This window comes from Rhinolophus hipposideros, assembly GCF_964194185.1.
Source record: "Rhinolophus hipposideros genome assembly, chromosome: X".
Classification (NCBI taxonomy): Eukaryota; Metazoa; Chordata; class Mammalia; order Chiroptera; family Rhinolophidae; genus Rhinolophus; species Rhinolophus hipposideros.
In genome coordinates, this window is record NC_138046.1 from 111,286,250 (window position 1) to 111,306,823 (window position 20,574).

At 41.4% G+C, this 20,574-nt stretch overlaps 1 protein-coding gene across 1 annotated transcript; it reads left to right on the top strand.

Annotated features, from left to right (window-relative positions):
- Positions 1 to 9,521: 9,521 nt before the first annotated feature.
- LOC308495190 (putative ATP-dependent RNA helicase DDX53) lies at positions 9,522 to 11,405 on the top strand (the record flags this gene model as incomplete). Its single annotated transcript, XM_081043109.1, has 1 exon — positions 9,522 to 11,405. One exon carries the CDS (start codon positions 9,522 to 9,524, stop codon positions 11,403 to 11,405), a length of 1,884 nt encoding a protein of 627 aa, XP_080899235.1.
- Positions 11,406 to 20,574: the final 9,169 nt, after the last annotated feature.

The following is a 20,574-nucleotide window of genomic DNA, read 5'->3' on the forward strand; positions in this document are numbered from 1 at the left end:
TGCAATGTGATGATTTGATATACATGTATACTGGAAATGATTACCACAGCCTAGTTACTTAACACATCCATCACCTCCCATAGTTAATACATATCCCAAAGCAGTTAGACACTTTTTCTGTAAGGACCACATAGTGATTATTTTTGGCTTTGTGGGCCCCATGGTCTCAGTAATAACTACTCCCCTCTGCCCTATTAGTGAGAAAACAGCTATAGACAGTGTGTAAATAAAAGACATGGCTCTGTTCCCCCAAAATGTACAAAACAGGCGGCATGACACATTATAAGGAAAAAAAAGAAATTTGGGGCAGAGCTTAGCATTCATTTCTAAGCCCTCCCCACAATGACTTTGGGGGACTTAGGAAAAAGCAGATACGATCACAGTACAGGCTGTGTCTTGGAACTGAGACGTATGGCTAAAAGTGTGGGAACACATCTTTCCATTGAGAGCTGAGTATTGCTTCTCAATGACCAGCAAGGTTGTGTTTGGGAGTGTGTCTATTCCTGGAGCAATGTCTCTTCGTTCACTGTCTCCTCATGCCTAGAGCCTTCCTGGCCCTAACCTACTCTTCTAAACTTGCCAAAGAGTCACATCATATTCCTCAGAAACAATCTTTTAACAACACGGGTCATGCATTAGCAAGGGAGTAGATTGTGATAAATTGTGTGTGTTTCCAGGTGCCAGGCTTGCTGGGCCTCTAGTTTTGAGCAGGGAAGGACAAGGGCACAGCAGAGACCAGAGGGCCCTAGGACGGTGGACCCAGCTGTAGAGTTACGTGTCTTAAGCTTTAGTAAGTTTGCGTTCAGAAAATAGTGACATGGATGTAAGGTACAGCATAGACAGTAATCAATGATGTTTCAACAACTATGTGTAGTTCCAGGTGGGTAGTAGACTAATTGCGGGGATCACTGCAAAAATTACATAAGTGTCTAACCACTATGCTGTGCAACTGAAACAATATGAAATAATACTGAATGTCCACTGTAACTGAGAAAAATAAACAATTAAGATGAAAAGACTCGGACTACCATTGTATCCAGAAGATTCGGGTGGTGGGTGGGCTCTTGACAGCAGGAATCGCTGGGCTGCAGTTTTCTTTCCAGGGGACTTGATTGAGGTTGAGGCAGAACCTGAGCAAGTAGAAAGACCAGGCTCCAGATCTCCAGGAAAAGATGCTGGCAAGGGGCTAGGGGACTAAAGCCAAGGTGGAGCAATCCCAGTACTGGACGTGAAGCCCAGGAATGTGGAATGGGTATGGCAGTAGGAGCACTATTAGGCCTGCTGTCATCACAGACAGGCTGTAAGGCTTCTATGTCTGCTGTGGGGCACGGGACAATCAAATTAGGACTGGCTGGCACAAGGCCCTAGATTGGTATATGCAATTTTAAGTTTTTCGGTATCACTGGATGCTGCAGTTGCTCCACATATTTTTTTTTGAATTTATTTATTGGGGTGACAATTGTTAATGAAATTACATAATTTCAGGTGTACAAGCTCTACATATTTTAAATGTCATGGCTTTGTGGAGTATGTTGCCTTTGGAGAAACACAGGGAAATACACTTGTGTGAGTGCCTGGTGGGCTTTTGTGGCAGTCAGACTGCTCAGCGAGATTCCAGAAAACCTATTGTACTGTAAAGGCTGGGTGCTCTTGGGATTGTGTATCAGTCAGGGTCCAGTGAGGAGGCAGGAACCTCCTCAGCAACACCAAGTCCTCACTTACCATTGTCAATAGCTTCTGCTACTCTAAGCGAAAGTACACATAAGGAAACCAGTTTGACAGTATGCTAATTGATACAACGAGAATTGTGCTCCTGCAGCATCTCATCAACATTAGAACGAAATGATGTTATCCTGCTGTACTGGACCGGGGAAAATCTGTACCTAGGAGTAAAGCATTGTTAACAAGGTTTACCATTGTTGACTGAGCCACTAAACAGTGAAAAAGAAAACGCTAAGTGAAAAAGAAAGCACTAAGGAATCAGGGAAGGAGCAACTACAGGAAACAACACTCACCTCTGGGGCTAGGGAAACAGACAGAAGAGGTAGGACCACTTAAAATTTAACCCCTCAGAGGAGTGTTTCCACAGAGTTAAACCCTGATCCTCAAGGATGGTTGTTTCGGGTGTTTCTGAGGGGAGAGTAATGAAGGGGTCCTACAAGGGTTGAAAACTGCAAACTGCATTCAGCTGCTGTCACGGGATGGCACTGCCACTGCAGTGGAGGAGTGTTGGTGGAGAAATCATCCCAGGAAGCAGGCAGGGAGGAGCAACTCCTTCCTCCTTCCTCTAGCCCTGCAGGCCCCTCTAGAGCCTAACAGAGCTCCAGCCAGCAAATCAGAAATGTGAATCCACATCACAAAGCAGCCCAGGGAAGAGGGGGCAGGTAGGACTTGAGAGAGAGTGAAATGATAACCCACAGTACTTTTCTGCTTTTCTGGGACCAGCTCTGTGGCTCTGCTGGGCCTGTCTGTCCACTGAGATGACAAATGTCTCGGGATAACCTTCCCAATTGCTGGATCATACTTCCTTCCCAGCACCTGTAGGCTGATCCACAGAAAATCCCGTGGTGGGCTCTCAGAAAGCACTGTGCATTGCATGACCAACGAGATGAAATCAGGGTTCTAGATCTTCTGATCCTGGAGACGGAAATGAACACCACATTTTTCTATTATTATTTTTTATAGAAAAATAAAATTCATGTTCCTGTGTTTGCACACAGGATTTGGGCATGAAATGACCAAATGGCAGACTGATTGTAGCCAGAGCAAATGATTGGTTTTTGTGACAAGAAAATCAGAGGCAATGATTTCTACTGGGGAGTTTTTTAGAAAAACATACATGCTAGAACGTGTTGTGCCTCCTTCAGAAATTCAGGGCAGTCAGAGTGAGAACTCCATTTCATACACTACTGCTCAGAGACAGGAACCAATCGGAGATAACCATGAGGTTATCTGTAGCCCATATTTGCAGGTAATACATTGAAAGTGAGCAAACCTCCTTAAAATACAGAACAGAGTTGGAGCTAATCGGGAATGGCCAGTGTTATAAAACGTTAGACCACTGATGACAGACTGAGAGTCTTGTAGAGTTTAATTCTCCCCATTACAAAGATGAGACCAATGTAAATTGCTATGTTAGTAAGCAATGGACATAAAGAATCATAATTTCAGACGCTAAGAGAAGAAGATTGAGATAGTGCTGGCTAAGATTTTCACGTTGTTATTTTTATTTTTGATGCAACCAACATGGCTGGATGGACTAGCTCAGTACGTTTTGCATGCCCTTGTGTACTTTTTTATCAGGGGCAGGAGTGAAAGTATAACGATATGTGTATCACATGAAGCGTTTTTGGTGGACAAATAATCCAGTTCCTCATTGCTCAGCTGGCATTCCTCTGAGTTGTATTCTGCAGGGTCTCCCAAAATTCTCTAGAGGGATTACGCTTAGGTTGCCCAAGACGACCCGTAATTGATAATGCTTTCTTACACACTTTCCGTTCCTTGCCTTATTTCCTGATTCCATTACCCAGGTTTCCTGGGATCACCTCCTACAATAACACTCGTGCTTGCATTTTTGTCACAGAGTCCACTTCTAGCAAGAAACAAACAAAAGACACATTTCCATTTACAAACTACATTGCATGAGACTGAGAGGGAGATCAAGGAATACAGTTTAGGATTAAAGACCTGGAGGTTTTATTTTAGTACAGACTTAATATTAGTCAATGTGGTGTGGAGTGAGACCAGGCCCCTCACTGTAAGAAGAGCATGACTGAGTGAGATTAAAAGATATGGACACTGTGTCACCTGAGGAAGTATTAAACGAATTGGAGACATTCAACCTATAAAAGCAAAGGAAATATGGGTGAGACATCAAAGCTGCGCTTAAATTGTAAAAGGAGATGAGGTGGTCTTATTTTGAATTGTTCAGCCAAAGAAGGACTGATGCGGGCTGGGGGGGGTGGGTCCAAAAGGGAACTTAACACTCACAGTATAGTTGAAATGAGACAAAAAACACTTGGAAGCTCACATAGATAATTTGCTATGTAAATTTTCTGAGCCTGGATTTTCTTATTTGGGAAACAAAAAAGAATAATAACACTACATCCTGTGGCTGAACATAGAGAGTACAGAAACTTATCCCGTTTTCCCCCTTGCCCCCCAGCCACTTGTTTCTCCTTCCCTCCCAAATAAACTACCTGCCCTCAAATCCTTACTGCAGATTCTGCTTCTGGGGGAGACCAAACTAAAACATGTGTACATATCATTCTAATTTTTACAGTAACATTTTCTTAGTGCTAAATATTCCTTTACTTGCTGTTGTATCACATTTTCTTTTTTAAATTTTCTTAATCATTGTTTTTCAGTTACAGCTGACATGCAGTATTAATTCATATTAATTTCACGTGTAAAGCATAATGGTTAGACATTTACATAATTTATGCAGTGATCCCCCCCCCCCCACAATTAGTCTAGATTTCACCTGGCACTAAATAGTGGATAATGTTGCAACAGCTATATATTATATCACATTTTTTTCTGATACTCCTGGGAACCCAAATTTTTGACCAGGCCCTGTCAGATAAATTGGTGCTTCTCTGATATGTCCTATCCTTCCTTCCAAGGATGTGAGTACTGGGGAGGAAGAGGGTACTTAAGCGTGTATGAGCAACTGTGAGCTTGTGTGTGTGTGTGTTGAAGGTATGGGAATTGGCGAATATATATGTGTGTGTGTTTACATATGTCATGTGTCATGTGTCAATATGGTGAGGGGAAAAGATAGGGAAGTCATATTTAAAAAGTATTTAAAAATTTGAATGTTGTATATTGTATTCACTATTGCTGTTTAAAATTTCAAGAGTGGAACCCTGGTAGCACCTGACCAACGCGCTGTACACCTGAAGCCGAAGTAGAATAATACTGAATGTCAACTCTAATTTCATATATGTACATGTTTTCACATGAAGGGGTTTATAGCATAGGGAAGATAATCAATGGTATTGTAACAGCTATACACGATGTCAGAGGGGTAGGAGCTTGGGGGAGGAGGGTCATCATTTTGTGAAGGGTGTAAACGTCTAAATATTATGTTGCTTTGTGCACCAGAAACAAATTTAAAACACAAAAAATGAGTCTCCAGCTTGAAAACTTGAGTCATTTCTAATTAAACACTCCTTTTGTACCAACTGTAGAATCAGGCACCAAATATACCATGTTTTCCCCTACAAATGGGAGTGCAGTGGAGGGTGAAAGGCCTTGGAGCAAATTAGAACTGTGTTTAAAGTTAGCTCACATATTTACCATACCTTTGCATGAAGTTGGATATATTAGTTTCGTTGAAAAGTAAGTGAGCTTTTTGCAATTTACCTTTAAATCGCAATTACTTTTGAACCCACCTAATATTATGTGACGTCTATGAGTTTCAGTGTTTTCACATAAAGAAGGATGGAAATACTTATTATATGAAGTTGACGTGACGATTAAATGAGACAACTAAGTGAGATCATTTGGTAATTGCATTTTAAATGTATGTCATACAAGGCAGGACAGTGAAGTTCGCGAACTCATCCTAGGAAAAGTGCTACACACCGCATTGCTGAATATCACTACGGTCACCTTCGAAGTACTCCCTTTGGAAAGCTATGCACGTCGACGCCAGCACCTACTGCACACTTCAAAGTAATTTTAGAACTTTTTCTGGAATGGCCATCAGAGCTGTCGTCGTATTACCCTTGATGTCCTGAATGTCATCAAAACTTCTTCTTTTCAATATTTGCTTTATCTTGGGGTAAAGAAAGAAGTCACGGGGGCCAGATCAGCTGAGTAGGGAGGGTGTTCCAATGCAGTTATTTCTTTACTGGCTAAAACTCCCTCACAGACAGTGCCTTATGAGCTGGTGGATTGCCATGATGCAAGAGCCACGAATCGTTGGTGAACAGTTCAGGTCGTCTAACTTTTTCATGCCACCTTTACAGCCCTTCCAAATGCTACACTTGGTTAACTGTTCATCCATTTGGTACAAATTCATAAGGTATAATCCCTCTGATATCAAAAAAAAAGTTAACCAACATCGTTGCAACAAGTCTGCAAACTTAATTGTCAGACCTTGTACAGTAGAAGCAAAAAACGTTCATTGCTACTTGGATCCCTTCTCTTCCTAGCTGTTCCTTTCTCTGAGTTACCGCTGCCACACTCCATCCAAGTCTCTCAGTCTGTGTACTCAAAATACCACAAATACAGCCGCTGTTCTTTATGTCAATGCATCCTGCTTTCTTCACTTGGATCTGCTTCCCTAATAAACAATGGCAATGCCTTAGGACCCCTCCACTCCAGGGGCACTCCCTTTCTATAGCATACTAAATTGAAACACCTTTGATTGTCTTACGGCTTTTGAAATTTCCCTTTTCCCTTCCCCTGACCCAAACTATTTTTCTCCATTTCCACTTTCTTCTTAACCTGCATCTTCTGTCCTAGTCGTCCAGGCTGCCCTCATCTCTCTCTCAAGGCCACATTGGTTTCTTTCCCCAAAATGATAACATCCTCCTATCTCCAATTCCACATGTCCTAAACACAAATCAGACCTACGTCTTTTATAGGTCTTTGCCTCAACTCTCCAGCCTCCCAGACCTCCCTGCAGCTCTTCTTGCCAGCCATCATGATTACCTAGTAGCATTCTGAATTGTGTTTAATTGCTAACGTGCTAGATGAGTGCTTATAATTCCTTGGGTTTCACCTAACAGAAATATTGCAAAGCCAAATCAGGCTACTGGCATTAGTTTTACTTTTTTTTTGTTTTTTGCCCTAGTAAACATCTTTCAACATCATTGATAATCCTCATTTCATTTTTAAAAGTGTTATTTTACCAAAAAAAAGTAGAATGACGCAATGTTAAGATAAAAAAGTATAAATTGATAAATTTAGACTTGTTAAAATAAACATTTTATTGTCCCTATTTTCATTCTGATGTGGACCAGAGAAACTATCAGGGAAATTCTTGGACAGGTATATGGGAACCTCCACAATTGTTTCTACAGACCTACTGTTTCTATGACATGGGCAGTTGGGACCTGGAAAGTCCGTACTATGAACCAAGTGGTTTAACTATGTGTTTGTGTCTGTGTGTATGAGATAGGCATTAGTACGACATTCTGAAGATAGTGGAGCCCAGGCATAAGAAGCTTGGAACTCACTCCAAAAATCCACAACCCAAGTATAGCCATAGTAAATTACATCAGACATACCTAATTTGAAGGACATTTTATAAAATACCTGATCTTTACTTCTAAAAATAGGTAAGGTTATGAAAACTAAGGAAAGAGTGAGAAACTGTTACAAATCACACATGACAACTAAATGCAACGCAGTGTCTAGTACTAGATCCTGGGACAGAAAACACATAAATGTAAAACTGGTGGTATCAAGTCTGCAGTTTAGCTGATATTAACACACCAACGTTGATTTCTTACAGTTGACAAATGTGCCGTAGTAATGTGAGAAAAGAGTGGAGGAAACTGAAGCTGGTTGAAGAGTACGTGGCAACCCCTTGTACTACCTGTGTAACTTTTCTATAAATTTAAAATCATTCCATATACAAAGTTTAACTGATATATTGAGAAGAGGTTCCATTGGCAAAATCCTTTGGAAACTTTGGGTTAAACAATGCCCAATTGAGTTTCTCAATGCCGGTAATTATGCGAGTTTCTGAGATACCTAATACGCATTGTGATTCTAACAAAGGGGATATGGGATGGTAAGCTTCCCAACGTATTTGGCCAGAACCCTTGTGTTTCTTCAAACAGCAGGTTTCCAGAAAAATGCTGACATAGAGAAGGTTTTTCCCAGCGTGTCACAGACTTCTACCCAATATCTAATCACGTTCAAATTTTAATCAGCAACTTTGGCTGAAGAGAAAAAGATGCCATGAACACTGGCAGAAGACTTAAAACTAGAGGATACTATGATAAATGAGACAATCAGCATTAAAGTTATGTTCAATAGTCTGCTTCAATTGACCAAACTTAACAGGATGAACATAAAAGGATAAAAATATAGCCTACTTTTAGTTAGACATAGAAAAAGTACACCTGAAATCTATGTAAATTTACTAACAATTGTCACCCCAATAAATTTAATAAAAAATAATAATAAAATAAAAAAAAGAAAAAATAATCAACCATGTAAATACAGGATGATGAAGCCAATGGGCTAAAATGCCCATCACGTTCCAGTGCGCAGCCCTGTGTCTTGAGTTCATAGGTAGAATTAGTAGAATTGTCATGCTTAGTGAAGAGGATCTAAATAGGAAAGGAAAGGCCGTTTCTGCAGATTTGTTTTGTTCAGTTCTAGGAGTATGTGTCGTATCATAAAAGGTCCTCAATGAACTATTCCCAGAGGAGAAGGAACAGGATGGTGTGCGTCTTGGAAACCATGTCATATCAAGAAGTGCTTTCAAAACCAGGAATGTTACCCTGAAGAACATAAACCTTAAGGGCATTTGACAGTGGTCCTTACATGTGCAAGGATACAAGGAAAATCAATCCTATTCAGTGTAACTTTGGAAGTCGGAAGAAGGATCTCAGGAAATAAGAGGTGGCATATTTCAGTTCAACACCATCTTTGTAAACATTAAACTGCCTCACAATGGAATGGACAGCCTTGAAGCAAAGTGAGCTAGATATCCATCTGCCCAGGTTGCTGCCAGGGTGACTTCTGCATTGCACCTGATAAATGACTTCTACGTAGCCTTCTAGTTCTAAGACCTGTAAATCCATGAAACCACAGGGAAGGGAAAAAATTAAGAGGCACTGAGAAAACTAGCAAACTATTGAAAACACTCCCTAAGGTATCTTACATCCCACTCTACCTCTCTTCTAACCAGCATCCCTGAAATAATACACAGAAACTGCCTGAACAAATGCTGGCATTTAGCCAAAGAATCAGTGCCAGAATGCCATCCCTAAGTGTGTATCTAATACACTTCTAATGGTATAATTTAAGTTACAGTAGAGGACGGGGAATTGATCAATCTATTTAGACCAAATATTATTACTCAAAAAACAATTACTGAAACAAACAAGTTGATTTTTAAAAATCCACTGCTTTTCCCTCCAATGGAAATAATTGGCTTATAAAAAGACTATGTGGATAAGTTCAAGGCCTGCGTCAAGTTTGCTCCCAAGCTGAGCCAGAACTAACAAGAGGTGAGTGATTGAGGCATCTGTGACACAAAAGTTGAGGAAACATAATCAGGGTCCCATATCACAGGCTCAGAGCCCCTGAGAGTGACTGTCACTTTAAGTTTTGCATCAGAGGTGCCTGCCTACCTCAGGCTTCACCCAGATCTGTGATTGGTCAGGCCATCAGAGCCCTTTCATGACACCACATCAGATTCCCTGGGTAACTGTCACATAGCTACCTACTGGCGATACGATCTGTTTGGTCAAGAAACGAAGAGAATGAGACTTAAGGCTACATCTTCTCCCAACCCGGGGTAAGATAGAAGCCTGCACCATTACACAGCAATGGCCGGGGCCCCAGAGTGGAGAAGGGCCGAGCCTAATCCAAGAGATCTCGGGTCTGGCAGGAATGGCAGGGGCGGCGTACGTGGGAGAGGCAGGAGCTGGAGAGGTTCCTCCAGCCACCTGGAGCCTAGGGCCTCCGCGCCCCAAGAACCACCTCTCTGCTTTAAATTAAAGAGCAGTATGATTGGTGTGGTGATTGGTCGTGGCGGGTCAAAGATAAAAGAGATCCAAGGTATGACAAAGACCAACATACAGATCATAAGAGGTGATTCTGAAGCAGAGGTAAAAATTTTTGGCCGCAAGGAAATGAAAGCAAAGGCCAAAGCAGCTATAGAAAGTCTTGTTAAAAAACAAGAAGAAACTTACAGTTCAGAATCCAGTGTTGCTAATGCTGCATCCCAATCCTCTGTTGAAAGAGACTTAAGTGCAGATAACGTTAGAGAACTTCGGCCATTGATAGATTGGGATCACGTTAAGGCAGAAGTTGTGGAGTGGGAGAAAAGAAAATGGGCAGATTTACCACCCATTAAGAAAAACTTTTACATAGAATCCCAGGCAACAAGCTCACTTTCTCAGGAACAGGTAGACACTTGGAGAAAGGAGAATTTCAATATAGTATGTGATGACTTGAAGGATGGTGAAAAACGTCCAATCCCCAACCCGATTCGTGAATTCCAAGACCCTTTTCAGCACTATCCTGAAGTGATGAAAAACATAGCAAAAGCAGGATTTCAAAAGCCAACGCCAATTCAATCACAGGCATGGCCAATTGTTTTACAAGGGATAGATCTTATAGGAATCGCACAGACTGGAACAGGCAAAACATTGTCTTATTTATTACCTGGGATTATTCATCTCAATTCTCAACCAATAGCTAGAGAACAAAGGAATGGACCTGGCATGCTGGTCCTCACACCGACTAGAGAATTAGCTCTTCAGGTGGAAGCTGAATGTTCTAAGTATTCATGTAAGGGTCTTAAAACTGTTTGTATCTATGGTGGTGGAAATAGAGAAAGACAAATAAAAGAGATTGCCAAAGGTGTCGACATCATTATTGCAACTCCTGGACGACTGAATGACCTGCAAATGAATAAACTCGTCAATCTGAGAAGCATAACCTATGTAGTCTTAGATGAGGCTGATAAAATGCTGGATTTGGGGTTCGAATGTCAGATAATGAAGATTTTATTAGATGTGCGCCCAGACCGGCAGACTGTTATGACAAGTGCAACTTGGCCAGAAACCATCCGTCACCTTGCACAATCTTATTTGAAAGAGCCTATGATTGTTTACGTTGGTACTCTGGATCTAGCTGCTGTAAATACAGTGAAGCAAAATATAATTGTTACCACAGAAGAAGCAAAACGATCTCTTCTACAAGAATTCCTACAGAGCATGCTGCCCAAAGACAAAGTCGTCGTGTTTGTCAGCAGAAAAATTGTTGCTGATGACTTATCCAGTGATTTAAGCATCCAAGGCATACCTGTACAATCACTGCATAGCAACAGAGAACAGAGTGATCGTGAGCAAGCATTAGAAGAGTTTAAAAGTGGATGTGTGAAAATATTGATTGCTACTGATTTAGCATCCCGAGGTCTCGATGTTGACGATGTCACACACATATATAATTATGACTTCCCACGGAATATTGAAGAATATGTACACAGAGTAGGGCGTACAGGAAGAGCAGGGAAGACCGGCGTATCTATTAGCCTTGTGACTCAAAATGATTGGAAGATTGCCCCGGAATTAATTAAAATTCTGGAAAAAGCAAATCAAAGTGTCCCAGAAGACCTTGTAACAATGATTGAACAACACAAGTTAGGCAAAGAAAAAAAGTACCCAGGAAAATATTCCAAAAACTCTCAAGGAAGACCCAAGTAGTCTGGTTGATGTCTACATTGAAAAGTTGTCCCTGGCTACTAGAAGATTCAAGACATGTTAAAGATATGCAGTATTCAAGATACATAAGGAAGTATCGGAAACATACCAGCAGTTTAAAGACATGTGACCAATTCTTAATACCACTAAGCTTTCAATATTGGGTCTGTTCCTTAATAAAATCGAATGTTATGAAAACGAGAGAGTGAGAGATTATGTGGGGAAGAAATAAATATGTATTGGTTAAAGTTTAGTCTGTAGCATAGCGTGCCGTGTCCTTCTGTGTCTTCCCTGAAAGACTTGGAAGAAGACAACGGGGGGGCTTTCCTTGCTTTAAAATAGTTGTACTGAATTGAAACATAGCTTTTATCAAACTATCCCACTCGAAATACTGTTTTCACCCAGTGCGGCGCAACAAATTTCCCCAAAATTCCTCCACTATCATTCCCTAACATTTTTTAAGTCATAAGAAGACAACAGCTAAATCTAAAAGATGCAAAATTCTATTTTTTTTCCATATAAATGTGACTAACAGCAGGGTGTCTGACTCAGTGGGAATCAGATACTCATTCAGTCTCTTACTAACCATTGATTCCATATTGGAGGGAGGTCACTTGCCTTTAGAAACCTCACTTTCTTCACTAGTAACTGGGGATAGTTGGGAAGAGGAAGCAGCAGAGAGAAAGGGAGAGAGAGGTGAGGGAAACTAGTTTGACAGTTGAGGATGACTTCAAAAGACAGCCAGGCTTTCTAATGTGCAAAGTTCAAAAAGCATGGTTATCTTAGACCAGGACTAGTTACACGGTGGGTGAAGGTGTTCTGACCCTATAGCTGTAATTCACACAGCTGTTAGTACATGAAGTCTGGTGTGAAAGGCTACTGTGGTCCCAGGCAACTTGCCAATGCGAAAGCCTTTGGGATTATTCAACCCTCAGGAACAGGTAATTGGTGAGGTGTCAGGACCCCACCCAAGCAGCCTATGGTTCAGGGTGGGATTTTGTTGCCAATGGAACTTTGGAATGTTGGGGAGAAGGAAACAGGATGAAAGCTTGTTGTGTACACTGTTTCAACGTGAGGTGGGGCTTACGTGAGGCAGAGTCCATGTGGTACACTTGACGCCGATGACAGCAAGGCTGATTCCAGCCCCAGTGGAAAGATGCTGGTAAAAGTTGCTGGTAAAATTCATGCCAGGATCAGGCCTTGTGGGGGAGCCAGCTTTTGGTGAGTGAGGTAGGTGTGTCTGGCAAATCAGGAACTGACACCCACTCCCAGACAGGCCCAACAATCATCACTGCTGTGTCACTGCACCCGTGCAATAAGGGGGAGTAGTGTACTGATCATGAGCAAGGCTATATTACATAGATTGAAATGCGAGTTTCAGCTCTTCTACTTACTATTTGTACGACACCAGGGAAGTTACCTAACTAAGCCTCGGTTTCCTCTGTTGTAAAATGGGGTTACAATGCTATTGATCTCCTCGGGTGGTTGTGAAGGTAAAATGAGACAGGTCACATCAAGTGCACATAATACCACGTCAGTAAATGTTAGCTATCCTTACCGGGGCTATTATTCAATTCATCCTTCCAAGTCGGGGCACTGATTTGTGTCTCTCAGGCTTTGATCTAGGTGGAAAGATGGAGTGTTTTCCCGTCAAGTCTTTTCAACACAGTACACTGTGATGGAAGGCCTTGCTACTTAGTGTGGTCTGCAAACCAAAGCATCACCTGGGAACTTGTTCAAAAGACAGAAGCTCGGGCTCCATCCTTGTCCTCCTGAATCAGAGTGTGCATTTTCACAAGATCCACCGGATAATTTCTACGCACATTAGAATTGAAGAAGACTTGTATAATGGATTACCTTATGATTGGTATCCTGCTTTCACCAATTACTGCCCACATAAACTTGTTCAAGTTACTTAACTTCTCTGAGTATAGCTCCCCATTTGTAAAAATAGAACAACTAATATGTGTTATCCCTGTGAAGAGTATATGAAATAACATATGTTAAAGTTCTTACCCGTGCTCTAGCCGTGTATAGGCAGTGCAGCCTCTGATTCCTAGGAGGTAATAATGACAAGTAATTTTCAGGGCTCCAGATGTGGTCAGCTCTCGCTAGGCCTTTGGCTTTATGGGCCCTCACTATGATCCTAAAACAGTAGAGCTTTAGTGAATTAAAGTAAATAATTCCTGTCTTTCTCCAGCTTGATTGAGGCATAATAGACAAATAAAATTATATATATACTCAAGGTATGCAATGTGATGATTTGATATACATGTATACTGGAAATGATTACCACAGCCTAGTTACCTAACACATCCATCACCTCCCATAGTTAATACATATCCCAAAGCAGTTAGACACTTTTTCTGTAAGGACCACATAGTGATTATTTTTGGCTTTGTGGGCCCCATGGGCTCAGTAATGACTACTCCCCTCTGCCCTATTAGTGAGAAAACAGCTATAGACAGTGTGTAAATAAAAGACATGGCTCTGTTCCCCCAAAATGTACAAAACAGGCGGCATGACACATTATAAGGAAAAAAAAGAAATTTGGGGCAGAGCTTAGCATTCATTTCTAAGCCCTCCCCACAATGACTTTGGGGGACTTAGGAAAAAGCAGATACGATCACAGTACAGGCTGTGTCTTGGAACTGAGACGTATGGCTGAAAAGTGTGGGAACACATCTTTCCATTGAGAGCTGAGTATTGCTTCTCAATGACCAGCAAGGTTGTGTTTGGGAGTGGGTCTATTCCTGGAGCAATGTCTCTTCGTTCACTGTCTCCTCATGCCTAGAGCCTTCCTGGCCCTAACCTACTCTTCTAAACTTGCCAAAGAGTCACATCATATTCCTCAGAAACAATCTTTTAACAACACGGGTCATGCATTAGCAAGGGAGTAGATTGTGATAAATTGTGTGTGTTTCCAGGTGCCAGGCTTGCTGGGCCTCTAGTTTTGAGCAGGGAAGGACAAGGGCACAGCAGAGACCAGAGGGCCCTAGGACGGTGGACCCAGCTGTAGAGTTACGTGTCTTAAGCTTTAGTAAGTTTGCGTTCAGAAAATAGTGACATGGATGTAAGGTACAGCATAGACAGTAATCAATGATGTTTCAACAACTATGTGTAGTTCCAGGTGGGTAGTAGACTAATTGCGGGGATCACTGCAAAAATTACATAAATGTCTAACCACTATGCTGTGCAACTGAACAATATGAAATAATACTGAATGTCCACTGTAACTGAGAAAAATAAACAATTAAGAAGAAAAGACTCGGACTACCATTGTATCCAGAAGATTCGGGTGGTGGGTGGGCTCTTGACAGCAGGAATCGCTGGGCTGCAGTTTTCTTTCCAGGGGACTTGATTGAGGTTGAGGCAGAACCTGAGCAAGTAGAAAGACCAGGCTCCAGATCTCCAGGAAAAGATGCTGGCAAGGGGCTAGGGAACCCAAGCCAAGGTGGAGCAATCCCAGTACTGGACGTGAAGCCCAGGAATGTGGAATGGGTATGGCAGTAGGAGCACTATTAGGCCTGCTGTCATCACAGACAGGCTGTAAGGCTTCTATGTCTGCTGTGGGGCACGGGACAATCAAATTAGGACTGGCTGGCACAAGGCCCTAGATTGGTATATGCAATTTTAAGTTTTTCGGTATCACTGGATGCTGCAGTTGCTCTACATATTTTTTTTAATGTATTTATTGGGGTGACAATTGTTAATAAAATTACATAATTTCAGGTGTACAAGCTCTACATATTTTAAAAGTCATGGCTTTGTGGAGTATGTTGCCTTTGGTGAAACACAGAGAAATACACTTGTGTGAGTGCCTGGTGGGCTTTTGTGGCAGTCAGACTGCTTAGCGAGATTCCAGAAAACCTATTGTACTGTAAAGGCTGGGTGCTCTTGGGATTGTGTATCAGTCAGGGTCCAGTGAGGAGGCAGGAACCTCATCAGCAACACCAAGTCCTCACTTACCATTGTCAATAGCTTCTGCTACTCTAAGCGAAAGTACACATAAGGAAACCAGTTTGACAGTATGCTAATTGATACAAGGAGAATTGTGCTCCTGCAGCATCTCATCAACATTAGAACGAAATGATGTTATCCTGCTGTACTGGACCGGGGAAAATCTGTACCTAGGAGTAAAGCATTGTTAACAAGGTTTACCATTGTTGACTGAGCCACTAAACAGTGAAAAAGAAAACGCTAAGTGAAAAAGAAAGCACTAAGGAATCAGGGAAGGAGCAACTACAGGAAACAACACTCACCTCTGGGGCTAGGGAAACAGACTTAAGAGGTAGGACCACTTAAAATTTAACCCCTCAGAGGAGTGTTTCCACAGAGTTAAACCCTGATCCTCAAGGATGGTTGTTTCGGGTGTTTCTGAGGGGAGAGTAATGAAGGGGTCCTACAAGGGTTGAAAACTGCAAACTGCATTCAGCTGCTGTCACGGGATGGCACTGCCACTGCAGTGGAGGAGTGTTGGTGGAGAAATCATCCCAGGAAGCAGGCAGGGAGGAGCAACTCCTTCCTCCTTCCTCTAGCCCTGCAGGCCCCTCTAGAACCTAACAGAGCTCCAGCCAGCAAATCAGAAATGTGAATCCACATCACAAAGCAGCCCAGGGAAGAGGGGGCAGGTAGGACTTGAGAGAGAGTGAAATGATAACCCACAGTACTTTTCTGCTTTTCTGGGACCAGCTCTGTGGCTCTGCTGGGCCTGTCTGTCCACTGAGATGACAAATGTCTCGGGATAACCTTCCCAATTGCTGGATCATACTTCCTTCCCAGCACCTGTAGGCTGATCCACAGAAAATCCCGTGGTGGGCTCTCAGAAAGCACTGTGCATTGCATGACCAACGAGATGAAATCAGGGTTCTAGATCTTCTGATCCTGGAGACGGAAATGAACACCACATTTTTCTATTATTATTTTTTATAGAAAAATAAAATTCATGTTCCTGTGTTTGCACACAGGATTTGGGCATGAAATGACCAAATGGCAGACTGATTGTAGCCAGAGCAAATGATTGGTTTTTGTGACAAGAAAATCAGAGGCAATGATTTCTACTGGGGAGTTTTTTAGAAAAACATACATGCTAGAACGTGTTGTGCCTCCTTCAGAAATTCAGGGTAGTCAGAGTGAGAACTCCATTTCATACACTACTGCTCAGAGACAGGAACCAATCGGAGATAACCATGAGGTTATCTGTAGCCCATATTTGCAGGTAATACATTGAAAGTGAGCAAACCTCCTTAAAATACAGAACAGAGTTGGAGCTAATCGGGAATGGCCAGTGTTATAAAACGTTAGACCACTGATGACAGACTGAGAGTCTTGTAGAGTTTAATTCTCCCCATTACAAAGATGAGACCAATGTAAATTGCTATGTTAGTAAGCAATGGACATAAAGAATCATAATTTCAGACGCTAAGAGAAGAAGATTGAGATAGTGCTGGCTAAGATTTTCACGTTGTTATTTTTATTTTTGATGCAACCAACATGGCTGGATGGACTAGCTCAGTACGTTTTGCATGCCCTTGTGTACTTTTTTATCAGGGGCAGGAGTGAAAGTATAACGATATGTGTATCACATGAAGCGTTTTTGGTGGACAAATAATCCAGTTCCTCATTGCTCAGCTGGCATTCCTCTGAGTTGTATTCTGCAGGGTCTCCCAAAATTCTCTAGAGGGATTACGCTTAGGTTGCCCAAGACGACCCGTAATTGATAATGCTTTCTTACACACTTTCCGTTCCTTGCCTTATTTCCTGATTCCATTACCCAGGTTTCCTGGGATCACCTCCTACAATAACACTCGTGCTTGCATTTTTGTCACAGAGTCCACTTCTAGCAAGAAACAAACAAAAGACACATTTCCATTTACAAACTACATTGCATGAGACTGAGAGGGAGATCAAGGAATACAGTTTAGGATTAAAGACCTGGAGGTTTTATTTTAGTACAGACTTAATATTAGTCAATGTGGTGTGGAGTGAGACCAGGCCCCTCACTGTAAGAAGAGCATGACTGAGTGAGATTAAAAGATATGGACACTGTGTCACCTGAGGAAGTATTAAACGAATTGGAGACATTCAACCTATAAAAGCAAAGGAAATATGGGTGAGACATCAAAGCTGCGCTTAAATTGTAAAAGGAGATGAGGTGGTCTTATTTTGAATTGTTCAGCCAAAGAAGGACTGATGCGGGCTGAGGGGGGTGGGTCCAAAAGGGAACTTAACACTCACAGTATAGTTGAAATGAGACAAAAAACACTTGGAAGCTCACATAGATAATTTGCTATGTAAATTTTCTGAGCCTGGATTTTCTTATTTGGGAAACAAAAAAGAATAATAACACTACATCCTGTGGCTGAACATAGAGAGTACAGAAACTTATCCCGTTTTCCCCCTTGCCCCCCAGCCACTTGTTTCTCCTTCCCTCCCAAATAAACTACCTGCCCTCAAATCCTTACTGCAGATTCTGCTTCTGGGGGAGACCAAACTAAAACATGTGTACATATCATTCTAATTTTTACAGTAACATTTTCTTAGTGCTAAATATTCCTTTACTTGCTGTTGTATCACATTTTCTTTTTTAAATTTTCTTAATCATTGTTTTTCAGTTACAGCTGACATGCAGTATTAATTCATATTAATTTCACGTGTAAAGCATAATGGTTAGACATTTACATAATTTATGCAGTGATCCCCCCCCCCCACAATTAGTCTAGATTTCACCTGGCACTAAATAGTGGATAATGTTGCAACAGCTATATATTATATCACATTTTTTTCTGATACTCCTGGGAACCCAAATTTTTGACCAGGCCCTGTCAGATAAATTGGTGCTTCTCTGATATGTCCTATCCTTCCTTCCAAGGATGTGAGTACTGGGGAGGAAGAGGGTACTTATGCGTGTATGAGCAACTGTGAGCTTGTGTGTGTGTGTGTTGAAGGTATGGGAATTGGCGAATATATATGTGTGTGTGTTTACATATGTCATGTGTCATGTGTCAATATGGTGAGGGGAAAAGATAGGGAAGTCATATTTAAAAAGTATTTAAAAATTTGAATGTTGTATATTGTATTCACTATTGCTGTTTAAAATTTCAAGAGTGGAACCCTGGTAGCACCTGACCAACGCGCTGTACACCTGAAGCCGAAGTAGAATAATACTGAATGTCAACTCTAATTTCATATATGTACATGTTTTCACATGAAGGGTTTATAGCATAGGGAAGATAATCAATGGTATTGTAACAGCTATACACGATGTCAGAGGGGTAGGAGCTTGGGGGAGGAGGGTCATCATTTTGTGAAGGGTGTAAACGTCTAAATATTATGTTGCTTTGTGCACCAGAAACAAATTTAAAACACAAAAAATGAGTCTCCAGCTTGAAAACTTGAGTCATTTCTAATTAAACACTCCTTTTGTACCAACTGTAGAATCAGGCACCAAATATACCATGTTTTCCCCTACAAATGGGAGTGCAGTGGAGGGTGAAAGGCCTTGGAGCAAATTAGAACTGTGTTTAAAGTTAGCTCAGATATTTACCATACCTTCGCATGAAGTTGGATATATTAGTTTCGTTGAAAAGTAAGTGAGCTTTTTGCAATTTACCTTTAAATCGCAATTACTTTTGAACCCACCTAATATTATGTGACGTCTATGAGTTTCAGTGTTTTCACATAAAGAAGGATGGAAATACTTATTATATGAAGTTGACGTGACGATTAAATGAGACAACTAAGTGAGATCATTTGGTAATTGCATTTTAAATGTATGTCATACAAGGCAGGACAGTGAAGTTCGCGAACTCATCCTAGGAAAAGTGCTACACACCGCATTGCTGAATATCACTACGGTCACCTTCGAAGTACTCCCTTTGGAAAGCTATGCACGTCGACGCCAGCGCCTACTGCACACTTCAAAGTAATTTTAGAACTTTTTCTGGAATGGCCATCAGAGCTGTCGTCGTATTACCCTTGATGTCCTGAATGTCATCAAAACTTCTTCTTTTCAATATTTGCTTTATCTTGGGGTAAAGAAAGAAGTCACGGGGGCCAGATCAGCTGAGTAGGGAGGGTGTTCCAATGCAGTTATTTCTTTACTGGCTAAAACTCCCTCACAGACAGTGCCTTATGAGCTGGTGGATTGCCATGATGCAAGAGCCACGAATCGTTGGTGAACAGTTCAGGTCGTCTAACTTTTTCATGCCACCTTTACAGCCCTTCCAAATGCTACACTTGGTTAACTGTTCATCCATTTGGTACAAATTCATAAGGTATAATCCCTCTGATATCAAAAAAAAAGTTAACCAACATCGTTGCAACAAGTCTGCAAACTTAATTGTCAGACCTTGTACAGTAGAAGCAAAAAACGTTCATTGCTACTTGGATCCCTTCTCTTCCTAGCTGTTCCTTTCTCTGAGTTACCGCTGCCACACTCCATCCAAGTCTCTCAGTCTGTGTACTCAAAATACCACAAATACAGCCGCTGTTCTTTATGTCAATGCATCCTGCTTTCTTCACTTGGATCTGCTTCCCTAATAAACAATGGCAATGCCTTAGGACCCCTCCACTCCAGGGGCACTCCCTTTCTATAGCATACTAAATTGAAACACCTTTGATTGTCTTACGGCTTTTGAAATTTCCCTTTTCCCTTCCCCTGACCCAAACTATTTTTCTCCATTTCCACTTTCTTCTTAACCTGCATCTTCTGTCCTAGTCGTCCAGGCTGCCCTCATCTCTCTCTCAAGGCCACATTGGTTTCTTTCCCCAAAATGATAACATCCTCCTATCTCCAATTCCACATGTCCTAAACACAAATCAGACCTACGTCTTTTATAGGTCTTTGCCTCAACTCTCCAGCCTCCCAGACCTCCCTGCAGCTCTTCTTGCCAGCCATCATGATTACCTAGTAGCATTCTGAATTGTGTTTAATTGCTAACGTGCTAGATGAGTGCTTATAATTCCTTGGGTTTCACCTAACAGAAATATTGCAAAGCCAAATCAGGCTACTGGCATTAGTTTTACTTTTTTTTTGTTTTTTGCCCTAGTAAACATCTTTCAACATCATTGATAATCCTCATTTCATTTTTAAAAGTGTTATTTTACCAAAAAAAAGTAGAATGACGCAATGTTAAGATAAAAAAGTATAAATTGATAAATTTAGACTTGT